General features: G+C 35.9%; 1 protein-coding gene across 2 annotated transcripts in view; it reads right to left on the bottom strand.

Annotated features, from left to right (window-relative positions):
* LOC136038741 (TBC1 domain family member 1-like) overlaps positions 1–20,646 on the bottom strand; it is a gene marked incomplete at its 3' end in the record, with an annotated part of 110,095 nt that overhangs the window by 65,256 nt on the left and 24,193 nt on the right. The window contains 2 exon segments of one of the 2 annotated variants that reach the window (XM_065722102.1): positions 1,228–1,479; positions 16,666–16,782. In XM_065722102.1, coding sequence (XP_065578174.1) covers positions 1,228–1,479; positions 16,666–16,782 — 369 coding nt within the window. 2 annotated transcript variants of the gene reach the window in all.

A 20,646-nucleotide genomic window follows, 5' to 3' on the forward strand; every position in this document is an offset into this window, starting at 1 on the left:
TGGATAAGGTAAACTCTCTATTTACATCATTTACTATTCGCGTAAAACACACATAGTAAAGATAAACTACAGTTTAAGGAAATTAAAATGTCAAAAATGCCGTGCCCAAAAGGAAATGATAAATTTCACATTACCAGAATTCAACAGGGGAGCGAAATTATCGTTTAAAGCTTCTCCCCAGGAACAGCTTTTTCGGGTCCGACCATTCAAAAAAGTATTTAAAATTGAAGCGTGAATTTAAATATTTTGACTTCATTGGGTATGTTATGGTACATGAAATTGTTTTTGGTAGTTTCTGAGGTAGACATACTGAAATACTTTTTGACGCAAAAATGACTGGTCGCGCCTACCTCTTACGAAGCACATATGCATCTCCAAATTCAGACAGCCATTCTAGCAAAAAACGTTGCGTTTTTGCAAGTCTAAAATTTCCAAAATCCTGTGTCCAAAACAAAAAATCGCTTCTCATGTTTGCATAATTTTGCAACGGAGCAAAAATAAATACCAATTTCCACCAGTTTTTTTTGTGTGGAAGAGTTCGAGGGTTTAAATTGGAGACAAACTGTAAATTTTCAGTGTGTATCTGAATGTTTCGACTTATTTCGGTGTATTACAGTGCAGACAATTATGTTGAGGAGTTTCTATACTGAAATTTTTTTTCCAAGCATTGCCTGTCTCCTCAACCTCTCATGGAGTAGATATTCCCTGCAAATGCAACCATTAGATAAAGATCCACTGAAAGACTTTTCACAATATAGAGCATTTTGGGAAAATTATTGAAATATAAATTCTTTCTTTTAGGGCATGACGATATTGGAATAGTCAATATTGATTTTGTTCTGAAACTTGGAGAAAATAATAGAATTAATACACATAAAACAATTCAATCTTTTTGTGTGTGTAGGCTAGTATTAGGACAATTTGAAATTTTCAGAAAATGTGGTATTACCGAATGTTTTGTTATTTTCAATGGCTCTCTCATGTCACGCTACTAAGTCTTCCGTCACACTTGCTTCTGAAGCTTTTTTTAATAGTTGGACGAGATTGGTTATTTTTATTCTTAGGTGCTATTCTTATTATAAGCGTTTTTTCTTATTAACAGTTGGCCGACAACCATGCGCTTGGACAGTAAAATTTGACAAAGATTTCCAAAGTATAGGTAGTCCACTAGGCTTTTGAAAGTCTTCGGTAATTTAGTAGCTTACAACATTAACATAAGAAGTTTACCTCATTCAGTCCTTGCTCTAAGAACTTAACGTGATCCTTTAAGCTACTTTCTGGAGACACTGAACTTCGGAAACTTGGCGACCTCAACAATGTTGATGGTGTTCTACAGGAGGCAGTATCAGCTGTCGAAGAGGAAGATGGGTATTTAAGCCTCTTCTGAGCTTCATGGGCACGGAAACGCCCAAGAGCATCATCGGTAAAAGTTTCTGGGGCTCGTTCATGGGATACTTTTATTTTCCCAACATAAAAAACCTAAAAATATGAGATGCAAGAACAAAGGCATAACTCAACTACTGGATAGCCTATAAAGTGAATTAAATAGCTTTATTGTTATGCCTTGCTTCAAGGATTGTGTTGCCGCTTTCCCCTTCAGATCTTAGTACTTATCTTTTTCACGATCTGTGATTGGGAAAGAAGTTGGAACGTGTTTGAGTTTAACAGTATAATTTTAATCACCCACATAGGAATGTTCTCCCTTTTTCAAGAAGTATCGCAGCTTCCTAATGCAAACAAAATTCGGGAGGTAAAATCCAGAATCAATGAATTTACAGTATCTGAGATCAGCACTAAAAGTAGATTAATTATATGTATATTTGTTATCAAATTTCTCTTTTTAGAGTTTTGGTTTCTTTTCAACGAGACTCTCTCTTTACTAACAGTTTATTCTCATCAATAGTTTAACAAGTAAAAACTTTTATTTCTTATTTTTAGACTATATGTTTATCCCATTGTTGCACGTACAATAAAACACGTGTTCTAGTTATGCTATGATCTATTTATGCCAAAAACCTAGTTTAAATAAATCCCCGGGAACAACCGCGTGGACATTGTTGGCATACTCTCTGAGCTTGTACATTGCTAGAAATTCTAATGAACTAGAAAAGACAATATTGAACCAACATTTAAACAGGCCAACATACCGATACCAAGTTATCTTAAGGATGCGTCAGGTCATAAACAAAGCACGACAACATTTCATATTACAAGCAGCAAGAGAATAAAAGAAGCAAAACAGACAATAATCGTAGCATTCCAACGCATATGTAGTGGCGCATGGACGGAGGAGAATGAAGATGAGCATAGCCCTAGAGACATGTTAAATAAAAAAAAACAAGTTTTTTAATTGTAAGAAATGAGCCAAATTAAAACTTAAAACGAACAGAAATTACTCCGTATATGAAAGGGGCTGTTCCCTCCTCAACGCCCCGCTCTTTACGCTAAAGTTTTTTACTGTTTTAAAAAGTAGAGCTGAGAGAAAGAGTCAAATTTAAGCGTAAAGAGTGGGGCGTTGAGGAGGGAACAGTCCCTCCCATATACGAAGTAATTTCTGTTCGTTTTAAGTTTTATGTCGCTCCTTACTTTCAGTAAAAAAAAAAAAATATTTAATTTCTGAACGTTTTTGAATTAATGCATGTTTTGATTTTGGCTCTCGCATCTGAATAATTAAAACGAATTTCCATATTCATTTTTTTTTTTTGGCTAAATGGCTTTCTCATAGTTTTGATCGGACGATTTTGACAAAAACAGGAGCGAGGGAGTAGGCCTAGCTACCCTGCAATTTTTTGGTTATTTAAAAAGGCAACTAGAACGTTTAATTTTTTACAAACGTTTTTATTAGTAAAAATATACGTAAGTTACGAATTAACTTACGTAACTAACTTCTATATTCGTATGTTTTTATTACGCATATGAAGAGATTCACCCTATCGTCAATACCTCGCTCTTTACACTAAAGCTTAAATTTTGTCCCAATTGCTTAAGAATGACCCCTGAATCACAAAGGCCGTAGAATAAATAGTTTGACTCTTTCTCTCAACTCTACTTTTTAAAACAGTAAAAAACTTTAGCATAAAGAGAGGGGCGTTGAGGAGGGAACAACCCCTTTCATATATGGAGTAATTTCTGCTCGTTTCAGGTTTTAATGTCGCTACTTACATTCAGTTAAAAAAACTTGTTTTTTTATTTAATTTCTGAACGTTTTTGAATTAACGCATGTTTTGATTTTGGCTCTCCGCACATGAATAATTAAAACGAAATTTGCATATTAATTTATTTTTTTTCCGCTAAATGGCTTTCTCATAGTTTTGATCGGAAAATTTTGAGAAAAAAAAAGGAGCGAGGGAGTAGGCCTAGTTACCCTGCAATTGTTTGGTTATTTAAAAAGGTAACTAGAACTTTAAATTTTTTACGAACATTTTTATTAGTAAAAATATACGCAAGTTAAGAATTAACTTATGTAACGAACTTCTATATTCGTATGTTTTTATTACGTATATGAGGGGGTTCACCCCCTTGTCAGTACCTCGCTCTTTACACTAAAGCTTTAATTTTGTCCCAATTCTTTAAGAATGACCCCTGAATCACAAAGGCCGTAGAATAAATAGTTGAAATTAATAAAATTATTTTAGCGTAAAGAGCAAGGCATTAGGAGGAGGTGAACTCCTCATGTGCGTAATAATTTCTGTTCGTTTTGTTTTAATGCTGCTCCTTACTTTCAGTTGAAAAAACTTCTTCATATTAATTTTGTCATTGTTTTTTAAATAAATGCTAAAAAATCCTGCACCCCTTTATGGAAATTTTCTTCCACCATGACAAATTCCTCCATAGAAATTTCCCCACATAAACACCTCCAACCCGACCAAAGCTGATTCAACGGCCCTTGTGTTTTGAGCAGTCTTTTTAAGAATTGTGACAAAAAGTCAAAACTTGGCGTAAAGAGGAAGGACTGAAGAAAATTTAATTCCATATTTGTTAACAAAATAAGATGTGGGGGGCCATCAGTTCAGTTTCCAATGGGGAGTATTGGGTAAAAAATGTAAGTGCTATATTTTTAGAAATATTTGAGTATCTTCGTAAAAGATAACTTTTGTGTGTTGAGTAGATATTTTAAAAGTGTTCGATAGTATATTAAATAAGCATATTTTCTATCGATAGTGCATATATTGCCATTTGTGCCGCATTTCGCGGTATTAGCCTATACCGCAATTTCGAAGAAAATACCGTCCATTTTTCTCATGATTCCGCAACTATATCGCTAAATGGCTATTATCACCGCATTTATGCCTAGTAATGTCGCCGTACAGAAAAACACACAAGACAATTAGAACAGCAATGAGAAAACACAATTAGAAAATCCACATTGCACATACGCACATTGTGTTGCTAAATTGCATTGTTAACCGTAACGGGCTAAGCGTTGACATTATTTGATTCAATGACATAAAGAAAAACGGTCTGAAAGGTGTCTCACCACAAATATTCTCACATATAAATTACCACACCAACTTGTCGAGGGTTTACTCCACTGCGCAACAACGACAGAAAAGTGTGATTATATAAAATAACATCGAATACTTTTGAAAAATCCAATCCATGGACAAAAAGTTTTTTGAAGGTTACGATGGTGCCCGAATATTTCTAAAAATAAAGCATGTGCATTTTGGACCCCTGCAAACCTTCGAAAACACAACGGATGGTATATACGAAAACACAACGGATATATATATATATATATATATATATATATATATATATATATATATATATATATATATATATATATATATATATATATATATATATATATATATATATATATATATATATATATATATATACAGTACCAGGAGACCGGCGGCTTCACGACCGGTAATAAAATTGAGGAAGAATTTGGAGAATGTCTATCAAATAGAAGTTTCAATTTAACGAACCACCACGTTATTTTAGCTCCGCTCAACAAAAAAGCTAGTAATATAGATGTGTAAATTGAAGATTGCCACCAAGGAGAATACAAATCTTATTCAGGTTTGGGTTCAGTAAACGAGACAAAGAGAAAGGAGGAAATTGCATTCACGCCTTAACTCGTCAATTCAATTGATACTGCGGATTTGCCATCCCAAGACTTAAAAATAAAGAAAAACACCATAGTTATGCTTTTACACAACTTAGATATTTCTTAAAGAATGTGCAATGGAAACCGCCTTAGTGTTACTGAATTATGTAACAACAAAATTAAGGCGAACATAATTACTGGGGAAAAATCAGAAAACGAAGTTCACATTTCTCAAGTTATGACTCCAGAAAAGGTTAGCTTGAATGTACCGTTTAGAAAAGGTTAGCTTGAATGTACCGTTTAACGAAATCAATTTCCAATTCAACCTGCATTTTCAATGACAATTACATAAGTCGCAAGGCAAAACATTCGAATTTGTTGGTGTTAACTTCCGTACTCCTGTTTTTAATCATGTCATGTTATGCGCGGCATTTTCCCGTGCTAAAAAACAAGTTAGCTTAGAAGTTCTGCTACCACCTCGAAATGAACAACGAACATGTAATGCTGTGTGGAAGAAAGATTGACAATTGCCAACAAAACATCATATTTTTAGAATTATATGCCTTTTTTCAACCCATAGAAAACATATTATTTTGGATAACCTAACATAAAGGGTAATTCAAGTAAGATACAGATAACAACAAGCAAATAATCTGCTGGTACATAGCCGGATGGATGCTATTCAACTAATTCGTTTTACGCAAAAAGCTAACCCGACGCTCCTCAGCCGCGTATTCTTTTACTAATACACAAATGAAATCAGTAAATAACAATATTAGAAGTCTCAGTCGGTCACTAAGACCAGTAAAACTCTAGAAAATCAGGATAAAACACGAGGACATTCTGATAATACTTAAAAAAAATCTCAGTAAAATTCCGATGTGTAGGGCATCAACGCTAGCTTATTCAAATTCTTTTAAAGCGATGTAATAAGTAGTAAAGGTATAAACGAAAAAGGCCCTCGAACAAATCCCATTACTCTCAAGAATGAGAAAGGTAAATAAACAAAGTGAGTCCAAGAGAGGAAAGAGGCTATTCTAAGACCAGATGTAAGGTTTAAAGAGCCCTTATATATTACACTTGCCAGCGGTATATAAAGGGTGCAAATGAATCATTCTATTTGTTAAGATAATGGCCTGACTAGGCTACGATACAAAAGCAAAACTTAAAAGAAAAATCTTATAAAACTATCCTGGAAAGAGAACGGCTTTTCCTTTTTTTTCAATAGAAAAGAGTTATTGAGTCACTGTGAGGGAAAGTATTTAGTAATCTAGAAAATTCCCTAAATTCTAATTTATACAATACTCCAGAGCATTCTTGATGAAAACTTAATTGGCTAAATAAATCATAAAAGTTAATATTGAGTACTCATCAAAATATTAGTGCCATTATTATGTATTCGGTTTGTATTATTACTATTCAAGAAGGATCACTTCGTAGGCCTTCTCGGACAATCATTTCACAGGAGCAGTGCTCTAGATAGTCTAAATATAAAATCATGCACACCAAAAGTTACGGAGCACGTACAGTCTGGCTTTAAATAATCTCATGTAGCAGGAACATTACCTTTTATCATTAAATTCCTATTTTGATTGCGATGTTCTCATGATGGGGTGGCCTCCCCTGTTGTCTCCTATAATGTATTTTTTTTTTCTTTTTGTTATTTCGGCTTTTTCCGACCTATCCTTTATGCCTAACATATCGAGTCGTGCTCCCTGGGCTATCCAGTTTAGAAATTATTTATTATGTAATTTGGTCAGTAAAAGATCTTGTCTTGTCTTGTGTATGTCCTGTTATTTACACACCCAACCTTACGAGCTCTGCTTTCTGTTGTGGGTTAATGTTTTTTCTTTGTATTTTTTAAGTATATTAAATAAAGTGTCTATCTATCCTTTTCTTCTGTACTCCAAAGTTAAATTTGGTGTTTAAATTGGATCTGTTCATTAACCAGACGATGAAAAGTTACAAACAAAATTGAATAAATTAGGAGTTACTCATTTACAAAGAGAAAAGATGTCCCCTGCCCCGCCGTTAATCCAACTCCTTTTGCATCTGTTCCTGCATTTTCCTAATATCAGAGTCGACCAAGTTTTCACTCTTAGGTTAATAATTGAGAAGTCCCTTCGCTGTCAAACACCTTTGGTCCTCAGTTTTATCGATTATGAGCAAGCTTTCGATTCTGTTGATAGAAGAGCGATAGCAAAGGTCTTATCCTTATATGGTATAACAGAAAAATACATTAAAGTGATTTGTGCTATGTACGAGAATAATACGGCTGCGGTTAAGATAGGAAATGAGGTTAGCAACTGGTTTTGTATTAAATCAGGAGTTAAGCAGGGTTGTGTTCTATCCCCCTTTATATGGATCATTTTGATGGACTTCGTCTTGAGGAGCACAGGAAAGGCAATTGGAGACCACGGAATCAAATGGGGAGGAAAAACGCTCCTGGACTTAGATTATGCTGATGATTTAAGCATATTAGATGAAAGTGTGAGCAAAATGAATGAATTTTTAGAGGTTTTGCGAGTTCAGGGTGCTAAAATAGGCTTGAAAACTAATGTGAAGAAGACTAAATCACTAAGGCTAGGAATAAGTGAAGCTGAAAAGGTGATGTTGGGTAATAAAAAGATTGATCAGGTTGGCAGCTTCACTTACCTTGGTAGTATTATTAGTAAAGACGGTGGGAGCAGTGAAGATGTTAAAAGCAGAATAGCTAAGGCTCAGGGGCTTTTTTCACAGTAAAAAAAAGTTTGGAAGAATAAAAAGATAAGTCTGAAAACCAAGATCAGAATATTGGAAGTTACAGTGATGAGAGTGGTCAAATATGGCTCTGAAGCATGGGCGCTCCAAAAATCAGAAGAAAATTTACTAGATGTTTTCCAGAGAATTTGCTTACGGATTGTTCTGGGTACCCGGCTGACTGACCGTATTTCAAACAGTAGGTACGAAAAATGTGGTTCAATCCCGCTTTCTATGGCTATAATGAAAGAAAGGTTGAGATGGCTAGGCCACGTTCTCCGGATGAAGGATGACAGATTACCGAAGATTGTCCTTTTCGGCCAACCGTCTGGGGCTACACGGAAAGCAGGTCGTCCTTGTCTGGGTTGGAAGTATGAAAGATTTAAAGGAAATGGGAACTTCCTGGCAGGATGTAAAGAGGGAGGCCTTGAATTGGTTGGAGGAGGAGCGTGCGTAGCTGTGTTGGCCTCAGGCGGCTTGGTGCTTCAGTGAGTTATTAGTAGTAGTAGTAGTAGTAGTAAATTATTACTCCACAAATGCAACTTTTACCTAAAAAGTTCCTCTTTATGGTTCCAAAACGTCTGTACTCTCAATGTTTGTGTTTTTTTGCCAAGAAAATAAAGTCTCATATGCCTGACATAATAATACAGCAGTCTAATTTATCACTACAGTACAATCAAAACGGACCTATCAATAGTTAACAAAAACCCAAAAATAATGACAACATAAAGAAAGACTGATTATAATAACTAAGTCAAAATACCGCATCACATGAAGGATCTGGAAAAAAAAGATAAGTCCACTACATAAGAACAGCAACGAAATTTGCACCGCAAACAACTAAGATTTAGAGCAAAAGATTGTGACGCCACAATATAATTCCAAACAGCAGATAAAGAAGAAAAAACATCTAAAGGATTAACAATTTAATCAATATCATAAAAGATTAATAGAAGCAAGCTACGAGCCCTTAGCTGCGAAAACAAGCTAAGCCCTGACTCAACAAAACAAGCTATATTCAAGCCGCAGAACTTCAGTGAAGCGATGAATAACCGAGCTAGGGCCTAGATCAGTACAAAACCAAGTAGGTTCAAGCTAGATACCGAAATAAATCGTTTGGATCGTCTAAATTCCTGAATCGCTTCAAAACGAGACAAGTCCTTAGTCCCTGCGAAAACTAGCAAAGTTCTGACTGCAAGCAATAGCCAACTTAATCCTAAATCAGTGAAAAAACTAGGCTGGTCCAAACGGCAGACTGAATCGGTGCACAAATGAACTAAGTCCTCGTTAAAGAATGATTTGGTGCAAAAAAGTGCTGAGGACAAACTGTAGAATTTTGCAGAGGAAAGGCAAAGAGAGTCCTAACTCAGTACAAAAAATAGTTGAAGTTCTTATTCAGTCTCAAATCAAGACTACGTACTGATTTGGTGTGAAAAGTGTTTAAATAAATACAAGTCTAAGTTGTTTTAGTATCCCTTGGCCTTGGAACGTCCCTGAGATTTATATATATATATATATATATATATATATATATATATATATATATATATATATATATATATATATATATAAGTTTCAAGGCAATCAAAACAAAAGTTATCGAGCCCATTTTCAGGGATCCCGTAAACGCAGCTTAATTTTATTGAGTGTATGAGTTAAGGTCCCCTTTGCCAAACACCTTAAGGGAATAAGTTTAAAGCCGTTCGAAATAAAAGTTTGTTGGTCCATTTTTGGGCCCTATATTCCACCGTTTAGAAGATCGTAGCACCCATACCAATTTTTTTTTTTAAATTAGGGCCCACTTGGCCCAGGCACGGTATTTTGTTTCGAGCCGGTCAGAAATAAAGACTTTTGGCCCTCTTTCGAGTCCTATTTTCTTGGGAACAAATATTTTGTCTTTTTTGTGCGTTAAGCTACCCATGCTTTTTGGAACAGGGACTTTGTTTTGTTCTCAAGATTTATATATATATATATATATATATATATATATATATATATATATATATATATATATATATATATATATATATATATATATATATATATATATATATATATATATATATATAAATAAGTTGTCTGTGTGTGTGTGTGTGCGTCGAGTGACGTCATGTTTGTGTGTCGACTGACGTCATGATTGTCGACTGACGAAATTAAAGACCGGGACATCAGGACACAAATGACGACCGGGACACAGGGAATATAAATGACGACCGGGACACTCAAAGAGAAAGCGACCGGGACACAAGGAATGTTCGATTAGCAATCACCATCAACAAAGCACCGGGACACAGGGAATATAAATGATGACTAGGACACTCAAAGAGAAATTACAGACCGGGACACCGGAACACAAATGACGACCGGGACAAAAATGACGACCGGGACACAGGGAATATAAATGACGACCGCGACACTCAAAGAGAAATTACAGACTGGGACACCGGGACACAAATGACGACCGGGACACAGGGAAACAACAACAACGGGGACGCCGGGGGGCACAGGGGGATATATAAATGACGACGGGGACACAGGGAATGTTTGATTAGCAATCACCATCAACAAAGCTCAAGGGCAATCATTAGAATAATGAGGTATAGATCTGAATACATATTGTTTTACCCATGGAAAATTATATGTTGCATGTTCAAGAGTCGGTAAACCTGATAATCTGTTTATATGCACAGACAATCTATATTTACAGGTGGGACACAGGGACACAATAGGGCATATAAATGACGACCGGGACACTCAAAGAGAAAGCGACCGGGACACAAGGAATATTCGATTAGCAATCAGGGACACAGGGAAACAACAACAACGGGGACGCCGGACGCCACAGGGGGTCTTTTATATATATAAAAATAGACATCCGGACACACATCCCGACCGGGACACAGGGAATATAAATGACAACCGGGACACAAGGACAAAACTACAACGGGGACGCCGGGGGCACAGGCGGGATATATAATTGACGACCGGGACACAGGGATTGTTCGAATAGAAATTACAGACCGGGACACAAATGACGACCGGGACACAGGGAATATAAATGACGACCGGGACACTCAAAGAGAAATTACAAACTGGGACACCGGGGCACAAATGACGACCGGGACACAGGGAATTTAAATGACGACCGGGACACAGGGACACATCATTATAATAATAAGGTATAGATCTGAATACGGATTGTTTTTCTAATGGACAATTATATGTTGCATGTTCAAGAGTCAGTAAACCTGACAATCTATTTACATGCAACATATATATATATATATATATATATATATATATATATATATATATATATATATATATATATATATATATATATATATATATCTATTCACAGGTAGGACACAGGGACACAACTACAATGGCGCATAACTAATATGGCGCGTAACGACTTACGCGCGCGGGGGGGGGGGCTTGGGGTCACCGGAACACAAATGACGACCGGAACAAAAATGACGACCGGGACACCGGGACACAGGGAATATAAATGACGACCGCGACACTCAAAGAGAAATTACAGTCTGGGACACCGGGACACAAATGACGACCGGGACACAGGGAAACAACTACAACGGGGACGCCGGGGGGCACAGGGGGATATATAAATGACGACGGGGACACAGGGAATGTTTGATTAGCAATCACCATCAACAAAGGTCAAGGGCAATCAATAGAATAATGAGGTATAGATCTGAATACAGATTGTTTTTCCCATGGACAATTATATGTTGCATGTTCAAGAGTCGGTAAACCTGACAATCTATTTATATGCACAGACAATGGGACATCCAAAAATGTTGTATATTTGCAAGTTTTACGTAGTTAAAAATATATATATATATATATATATATATATATATATATATATATATATATATATATATATATATATATATATATATATATATATATATATATATATATATATATATTCAGAGGTGGGACACAGGGACACAACTACAATGGCGCGTAGCTAATATGGCGCGTAACGACTTACGCGCACGGGGGGGGCTTGGGGGGCGCGAAGCGCCCCCACCAACTAGGTGTTGGGGTGGCGCGAACCCCAACAGCTAGTATATATATATATATATATATAAGAAATGCGAAGAAACGTGGGAAAACGAAGCGATTTATAGATTTATAGCCAGTGAAAAAAGAATAGAAATGCTTAGCCGGTGTTGTCTTGGAAATTATTTGTCAAAAAGGGTTTTTTATCCCTTTTCTAGGCGACATTTCAGGCAATACAACACTTTTTTTTTCTTCCGTATTAGGGTCACCTTGTACCAAAGACATGAGAATAGAAGTTTTAAGCCAACCGGAAGAAACATTTAGCCATTCTTCTGGCCTAGTTTTTAGGAGCCCGCCCCAAACAAAGTTTATTGAAGTGTGGTTCCTCAGTCCAAGCCACGGACCGGTCAAAAAAAAGTTTTTTGGCCTTTTTACAAACCGCTTTATTTTTTTTGGGGGGGGGGGGCGGGGGGCTGATACCCACAAAATGACTTTCTTGTCAACCAGGTTCCACTTGGCACAGATACTTACGGCTGCAAGGTTCAAACTTGTCATTGACCTCATCTTCTTTTTCTACTATAAACCTAAGTATTAGCAATGAGCAATTTACACAATTTAGGGCTCTTGCTTCTGAGACTGCGGGGTCACGTTCCCTGGAGGAATATTTATTGCAGTTTCCAGTTATTTTGAGGATAATAGTTCTCTGGAAATTTATTCAGGTGTCATTGGGAGCTAAGAGGATGCTCGGGGATGAAACAGGGCACGGGTAGAGGTGGTTTCCCTGCAATTACTTTCAACCATTAAAAAAAGCACTAGATCTTTCAACTTCCAATTCAACAAACCCCTTTCCTAGTTTTTACGACCAACCCTTTAAGACGAAATGGCTGGGAAAGTAATAACACACGGGAGACACTTGACTTTTTACTAGGTCCTATTTTCATATAGTAAAATAGTATATAATATATACTATATTACTAATAGTATATAATATCATATAGTCATATAATAATGCGTTGACTATGACAATTTTCAAATCGCAAACTCGACTAGGCCTATTGCATTCCAGAATATAAAATTATATTTTATATAATAGTTCAGTTCTGAACTAGTTTTCAAGGTGACAACATATAAACTAATCGGATTATTTTTTTACGTTGTTCATGATCTGGGCTAGTCACTGCTTTGAATTAAATTTGTTGTTGCGAAGTAACTTTCAATTACCAAAATAAGTTTTGCAAATTGGGACAGAAGTTTTTGATATTTGGAGGATTATTTATAGTGAAATCGGTAAATTTTGGACCCTCTTTGTTAACGTGCACTGCTCAGTGATACGCAGGAAATTCTTTTGGGCCGACTTTACACAGGTTGGATGGGAATCCACTTGGATGCGCTAGTGAGGCTCGGCCTTCACTCAAAGATAAGTCTTTTTGCTCTGTTTATCGACTTCTAATAATAAGATACTGTTAATTATGCAGCGTTTCAAGCAGTTTGATGTCGCGCTGGCTAAATTCAAAAACTACCCCCTATGGCCCGTAAGAATTATACAAATAGCAAAGGATTTGCGCGGAAAGCCCACTTATCTGGTCTTTTGTTACGGTAGTCACGATAATTTAGGTTAATAGATGCGAATCTTCAGGAATACAACTCTAAAACGACAGATTCATCCGCGCCTGCTGTTAAAAAAGCAATTGTGGAACTTGCTAATACTCCTGAAATTTACGAAACTATTTCTAAGACTATTTTAGCCCTGAAAGCAAGTGATAAATTAGGATCTAACTCAGTCCAGCTAAGGTCTGCTTGAAAATATAACAAACAAAGTGACTGAAAAGTTCAGTGACCCAAGGTCACTGAAAGAGGCTACTGAACTGATGGTCAGCCAGATTTATGATTCAATCACGCTCGAGTTTAATCTAAAGTTTGCAATAAGTAAGCAGGCTCTAAGTAGTCTGAGAACTCAAATTGAAAATTTGGAAGAGAGAATTGGTCCAATAGAAAAAAGCTTGATGATTATGATCAAGAGTCTTTGCTCGATAGTCTTGTATTTCATGGGGTAAAACAGTTACCTGGTGTAGACACTTGTACGACAATATATCGCATTATAAATAGCAAAATATCTGTAAGTGAACTTCCATCTTCTGATTTGATTAATGTATACCGTCTCCGATTGAATAACCCGACTACGCATGAAGAAAGTTCTATGTAGCCCGAAGAGTGTTTAAAGCAAAAGCAAGACATGCTTCATCTGGTGTTTTTGTATCAGAGTCTCTAACAAAACGTTCAATTGATTTGATTCAAAGTTTTTCCGATGTAATCATGTTTCCTGGGTCTGATCATCGTCCACTCTAAGCTAAAATTTGTTGTAGTATTAAACGAGTCCAGAAAAAAGACTAAAATTTCGACAGACGAAAAATGAAAATCTCCTAAAGTTTTCAGAGGAAGTGAGTGTAATAGACTGGAGTCAAATTGTTTGAAGAGAATGAACACCCTACTAAAGCTCTGGACTGTCTGATGGAAGTCATTAACCTGGAGTATCAAAGGACGTGTCCAGTAAAGGTTATTAAAGCAAAGAAGCTTGTTCCCCGTAAACCATGGATAACAGAGGAGATAATTGGCCAAATAGAATTAAGAAATCGGCTTTATGAAACATATTTGGACTCCAAAGGTGATGAGTCTTTTATTTTATTTACAAATCAAAGAAATCTGGTGAATAAATTGAGAAGAAAAGCAATGTCTTATTATTATGGAAATAAGTTGGAGGATAGTAAAGGTAATATGAAGGAAACCTGGAATATTGTAAAAGAGATCATGGGTGGCAAGGGAAAAGAGACAATGGCAGACATTAATTTGGATGAGTGTAACCTTGGTGATTTAAATGAAATAGGAAATAAGTTTGCTAATTTTTTTTCTCAAATATCGGCTCCAAGGTGCAATCTAATGTTAGTAACAAATATAATTAAATGAACTACAATATTATTAATGACGTCCGTGGTGAAACTTTAGATATATAATTTCAGCCGTGCAAGAGGGAAGAAGTGCGAAAAGTTGTGCAGTCATTTAAGTATAATTCCGCCGGTGTTGATGGTTTGTCTCTTCGAGCTCTTAAAGTGATTCTAGGACATATTCTTCCCTTTCTAGTTTTTATCATTAATCTTTCCCTGGAAAAGGAAAGTTTTCCGGTGCAGTTTAGGGTGGCAAAGGTCATTCTATTTCACAAAGGTGGTCGCAAGTCAGATATAGAAAACTGGAGACCCATATCAATTCTACCCATCTTTTCAAAGATACTTGAGAAAGTGGTATATAAACGGCTCTATAATTTCCTTCAGATGAATAGGCTTTTGAGTCAGACACAGTTCGTGTTTCGTAAGGGTCATTCCACGACGCACGCCTTACAACACTTGGTTGAAAGTGTTAACTGTGCATTAAAATCAGGTAACGTACCTATGTCTGTTTTCATTGACATTAGAAAAGCGTTTGACACGGTTGACTACCAAGTATTGTTTCATCGAAAGAGAAGTCTTGGAATAAATGGAGATTGTCTAAGATGGTTTGAGAGCTATCTTTACGGTAGGTCCCTTAAAGTCGTTTTAAATGATGTAGTCTCATCGTCTTTTCCTGTGAAGTGTGGTGCACCTCAGGGCTCTGTGATGGGCCCTTTACTTTATCTAGTTTACATGGACATGATGCGCTTTTATACGCAGGATGCATGTATTACTTCTTTTGCGGATGACATTGTGCTAACAGTATTTGCAAAATCAGTCGATGATTTAATAGTAAAAGCTAATGATGCTCTCAAAAGAATGGAGATGTTTACAAGTTTAAGTATGCTGTGCGTGATAATAAAGAAAACGATTTTACTGACATTCTGTAGAGTGGGTGATTCTGTTGATGTAAATAGTAAAGTGGTATTGGGTGAAAAATCTATTTTACAAGTTAGATCACTGCGGTACCTTGGCTTGCATATTGATTCTAATCTATTGTGGAAGCATCATAGCGACATTATTTCCGCCAAAATTGCACGTGGAGTTGGCATCTTCAGAAGACTGAAGCATATTCTGCCGGAAAGTACTCTTCGCACAAAATATTTTGCCATAATCTACTCGTATATATCATACGGATGTTTAGTTTGGAGCAGCAATTTTTACGTTAATTACAAGCGTGTGCAAATTCTACAAAATAAACCAGCAAGAATAATTTGGAAGTACGTAAAAATGTTAAAGACACTAGTGCATACTTTAAGTCTCTAAGGCTACTCAGTGTTGGACAGATAAGGGACAATCATGCGGCAGTGTTTGTGTTTAATTATGTGTATAATCTAGTCCCGGAAACTTATAATGAGTTGTACCGTTTTAGAAGTTCTGTTCATGAGCATGATACAAGAAGATGTGATGACTTGGTTGTGGATATTCAAAATAGTGTAAGATCTGGTTTTACTTTTAAGTATCTTGGCCCTTCTGCATGGAATTCACTTCCTGTGAGTGCTAGGGAGGCTGAGTGGTTTATAGGGCTGGAGGGAGGAGCGGGTTGAATGGGTTGGCGTGGAGGGAGTTGTATTTGGATGACGGTTGTTACCCTGGGGGAGTTTGAGAAGGTGATTGTCTTTTTTCTTTTTTCCTTTCATTATTGTTTTAATTTGTGTAGGATGCTTCTAGAAACAGTTATGTAGGTTTTTGTTTTATATTATTTTTAATTTAGGATGTCTTTAGGAATGTATATGTAGTTAATCGCTACGTGTTAGCACAATTTAAATTTTTCCTAGCGTAGTGATTTATATCTGTAATAGTTTATATTTTTGTTTATTATGTAAATAAAAGTAAAAAAAAGTCAAAGGTATTTACCTCAAAGAACTGGGACGTACTTGGACCATAGTCAGTCAGTCCAGAGACACTGCATATACTGGCGTTACTTGACTGTCTACTTGGTCCATTGCTCTTAGATACTGGCATATCATTAGCCTGTAAAAAGAATAAATAAATAAAAGTAATATTAAAAAAGGATACGACACCTAAAGCGAAAAAATGAGCTTCAATAAATTAGACATTTCGAAGTTTTTAACGTAAATTTGTAACGTTATATAGTAAATTTCAAGTATTGTTGTAAATTTCAACATTCCAAAAGCAATCTCAACAACAACTTAGACTTTTTTATTCTTTTTAAATGTTTTCAGTAAAAAAGATACCACTTTTACAAACTGAAGGAATTGAAACGTATCACACTTTTTATGCTGTTATTATATAGGTAATCTTTATTCTTGTTGTTGTTCGACTATTTCTTAGATTCAACATAAGAAAATTTTTTGCCAAAAATAAAGTTTATCATAGATTTGGTCCCATTGCAGCGATCACAGTAGAACAACCGGTACCGAGAGACAAGACACCACCGTATTTAAGTTGTGAGCTATGAACCTTTTCTCAATGGTTCTCAATATTAAGCAATGGTCATGAACATGGTCATCATTTCAATGTGACTAAGCAAAAGCGAAATGTCTCTCATTATTTTTTTTTCTGATCAAACAGTTCGTGGTAACGAACTGTAGTAAGGAGCGACCCGGCTCAATAGTAACCAAAACTCTAAAAAACGGAATTTTGATATCAATAGTTACATCAAAAGAATCGCATTTTAACGCTGATTTTAAATATATAAGGTTCATCAAGTTTAGTCTTACCCATCAAAAGGTACGAACCTGAAAAAATTTTCCCCTATTTTAGAAAATAGGGAAAAACACCCCTAAAAAGTCATAGAATCTTAACGAAAATCACACCATCAGATCCAGCGTATCAGAGAACCCTACTGTACAAGTCCCAAGCTCCTACCTACAAAAATGTGGAATTTTGTATTTTTTGCCAGAAGACAAATCACGGATGCTTGTTTATTTGTTTTTGTTTTTTTTGTTTTTTTTTCCAGGGGTGATAGTATCGACCCAGTGGTCCTAGAATTTTTCGAGAGGGCTCATTCGAACGGAAATGAAAAGTTCTAGTGCCCTTTTTAAGTGACCAAAAAAATTAGAAGGCACCTAGGTTCCCTCCCACGCTCATTTTTTTCCCAAAGTCGTAGGATCAAAATTCTGAGATAGCCATTTTATTCAACATAGTCGAAAAACCTTATAACTATGTCTTTGGGGACGACTTAATCCCCCACAGTCCCCGTGAGAGGGGCTGCAAGTTACGAATTTTGACCAGTGTTTGAATATAGTAATGGTTATTGGTAACAGTACAGACGTTTTCAGGGGGATTTTTTGGTTGGGAGGGGGGTTGAGAAGAGGTGGTTATGTGGGGGAAACTTTCCATGGAGGAATTTGTAATGGGGGAAGAAGATTTCCATAAAGAGGGCGCAGCATTTTCTAGCATTATTTAAAAAAACAATGAAAAAATAAATATGAAAAAGTTTTTTCAACTGAAAGCAAGGAGTAGCATCAAAGCTTAAAACGAACAGAAAATATGACGCATGTAAGGGGTTCACCTCCTCCTAATACCTCACTCTTTACGCTACAGTATTTTAAGTAATTTCAACTATTTAGTCTACGGCCTTTGTGATTCAGGGGACAAAATTTAAGCTTTAGTGTAAAGAGCGAGGTGTTGACGAGTGGGCGAACCCTGTCATATACGTAATAAAAACATACGAATATAGAAGTTTTGTTACGTAAGCTAATTCGTAAGTTACGTATATCTTTTACTAATGAAAACGTTCGTAAAAAACTAAAAGTTGTAGTTGCCTTTTTAAGTACCCAAAAAATTGGAGGACAACTGGGCCTCCTCTCCCTCCTTTTTTCTCAAAATCATTCGATCAAAACTATGGGAAGGCCATCTAGCCAAATAAATAAATATGCGAATTTCGCTTTAATTATTCATCTGCAGAAAGCCGAAATCGAAACATGGATTAACTAGAAAACGTTCAGAAATTAAATAATAAAAAGTTTTTTTTTAACCGAAAGTAAGGAGCGACATTAAAACTTAAAACAAACAGAAATTACCCCGTATATGACTAAAGTTTTTACTGTTTTAAAAAGTAGAGTTGAGAGAAAAAGTCAAACATTAGCGCAAAGAGCAGGGCATTGAAGAGGGAACAGCCCCTTTCATATACGGGGTAATTTCTGTTCGTTTTAAGTTTTAATGTCGCTCCTTACTTTCAGTTAAAAAAAAAACTTTTTTTTTATTTAATCTCATTAAATAGAACGGATGTTCTTCAACAACTGTGGTAGGGCTCATTCGATTAGAATTAAAATTCCAGACCTTTGCAAGTGCCAAAGCTAATTGAAGTCTAAATAAAAATCAATCGAAGTCTAAGTTAAAACTGTCTTACCTACGACAACTCCTGCACCCAGTATTGGTAAGGGTTAAAAATCATACAAATGGCAGAAGATTTATAGATATACTTTAATAGAAAGGTAGGTCCGTTACAGCTTGTTGAAATCAGGGTCATGCGTTGAATTCTATGATCAGGGAGTCCAATAGGAGGCCCTCGGGCCATCCCCATCTGCAATTAGGTTTTTACTCAAAAGTTTTTGAAGTGTTTTTCACATTACTGATTACAAATCTGGACCTATCTGTGAAGCATATGTGTTTTACATGTGCAACATAGTTTAATAAACGTAAAAAAAACATAATTCACATAAGGTTGTCATATCAAACCTTGTTGCAACCAATGTTATGGTACATCTTTTTATACACTGATTACACATCCAGGTTTTCGCTTAAACATCTAAGGGTAACATTGAAGTATAAACGTCCAAAATCAACATGCGTCAAACCCATGTTTTGGAGGGAACAAGCCCTCCCCACCCCGTTTCCACATATTGATATGTTACTTCCTTCGACTCCTGATAATTCAAAGATTAATACGGAAGGGTCCTTGATTATTAAATGCTTGCCTCATCAAGCTTACTTTATGGTATACTGCTGATTATTCTTTTTTAGATTGTGGATATTACAAATTACTGTACTGTTGATACTTTCCATTAATAAGTATCCTTAAAATCCTAAATTATGTGGCTGGAACGCACTTTTGACGGTATAATGTTTCTGTATGTGAAGCTTGTTTGTTCTTGGAAATGACCAACAAAAAAATGATCTGTCGACAAATTAAAAAAAAAAAACAAAAAAAAAAAAAAAACTGCCTGGTGAAAAAATCGCCATCTGATACTGACTCAGGAATGGTAACTATTATTTCGGTTCGTCTTAAAAGTAAGAGTTTATTGTGAAAATAAATTTATTGTGAATAAACAGTTCGTGGTAACGAACTGTAGTAAGGAGCGACCCGGCTCAATAGTAACCAAAACTCTAAAAAATTAAATTTTGATATCAATAGCTACATCAAAAGAATTGCATTTTAATGCTGATTTTAAATATATAAGTTTAATCAAGTTTAGTCTTACCCATCAAAAGTTACGAGCCTGAAAAATGTGTCTTATTTAAGAAAATAGGGGGAAACACCCCCTAAAAGTCGTAGGATCTTAACGAAAATGACACCATCAGATTCAGCGTATCAGAAAACCCTACTGTAGAAGTTTCAAGCTCCTATCTACAAAAATGTGGAATTTCGTATTTTTTGCCAGAAGACAAATCACAGGTGCGTGTTTATTTGTTTTTTTTTGTTTTTTTTTTTTTTTTTTTCCACGGGTCATCGTATCGACCAAGAGGTCCTAGAATGTCGCAAGAGGGCTCATTCTAACGGAAATGAAAAGTTCTAGTGCCCATTTTCAGTGACCAAAAAAATTGGAGGGCATCTAGGCCCCCTCCCACGCTCATTTTTTCCCAAAGTCAACAAATAAAAATTTTGAGATAGCCATTTTGTTCAGCATAGTCGAAAACCATAATAACTAT

This window comes from Artemia franciscana, chromosome 18 (assembly GCF_032884065.1).
Source record: "Artemia franciscana chromosome 18, ASM3288406v1, whole genome shotgun sequence".
Lineage (NCBI taxonomy): Eukaryota > Metazoa > Arthropoda > Branchiopoda > Anostraca > Artemiidae > Artemia > Artemia franciscana.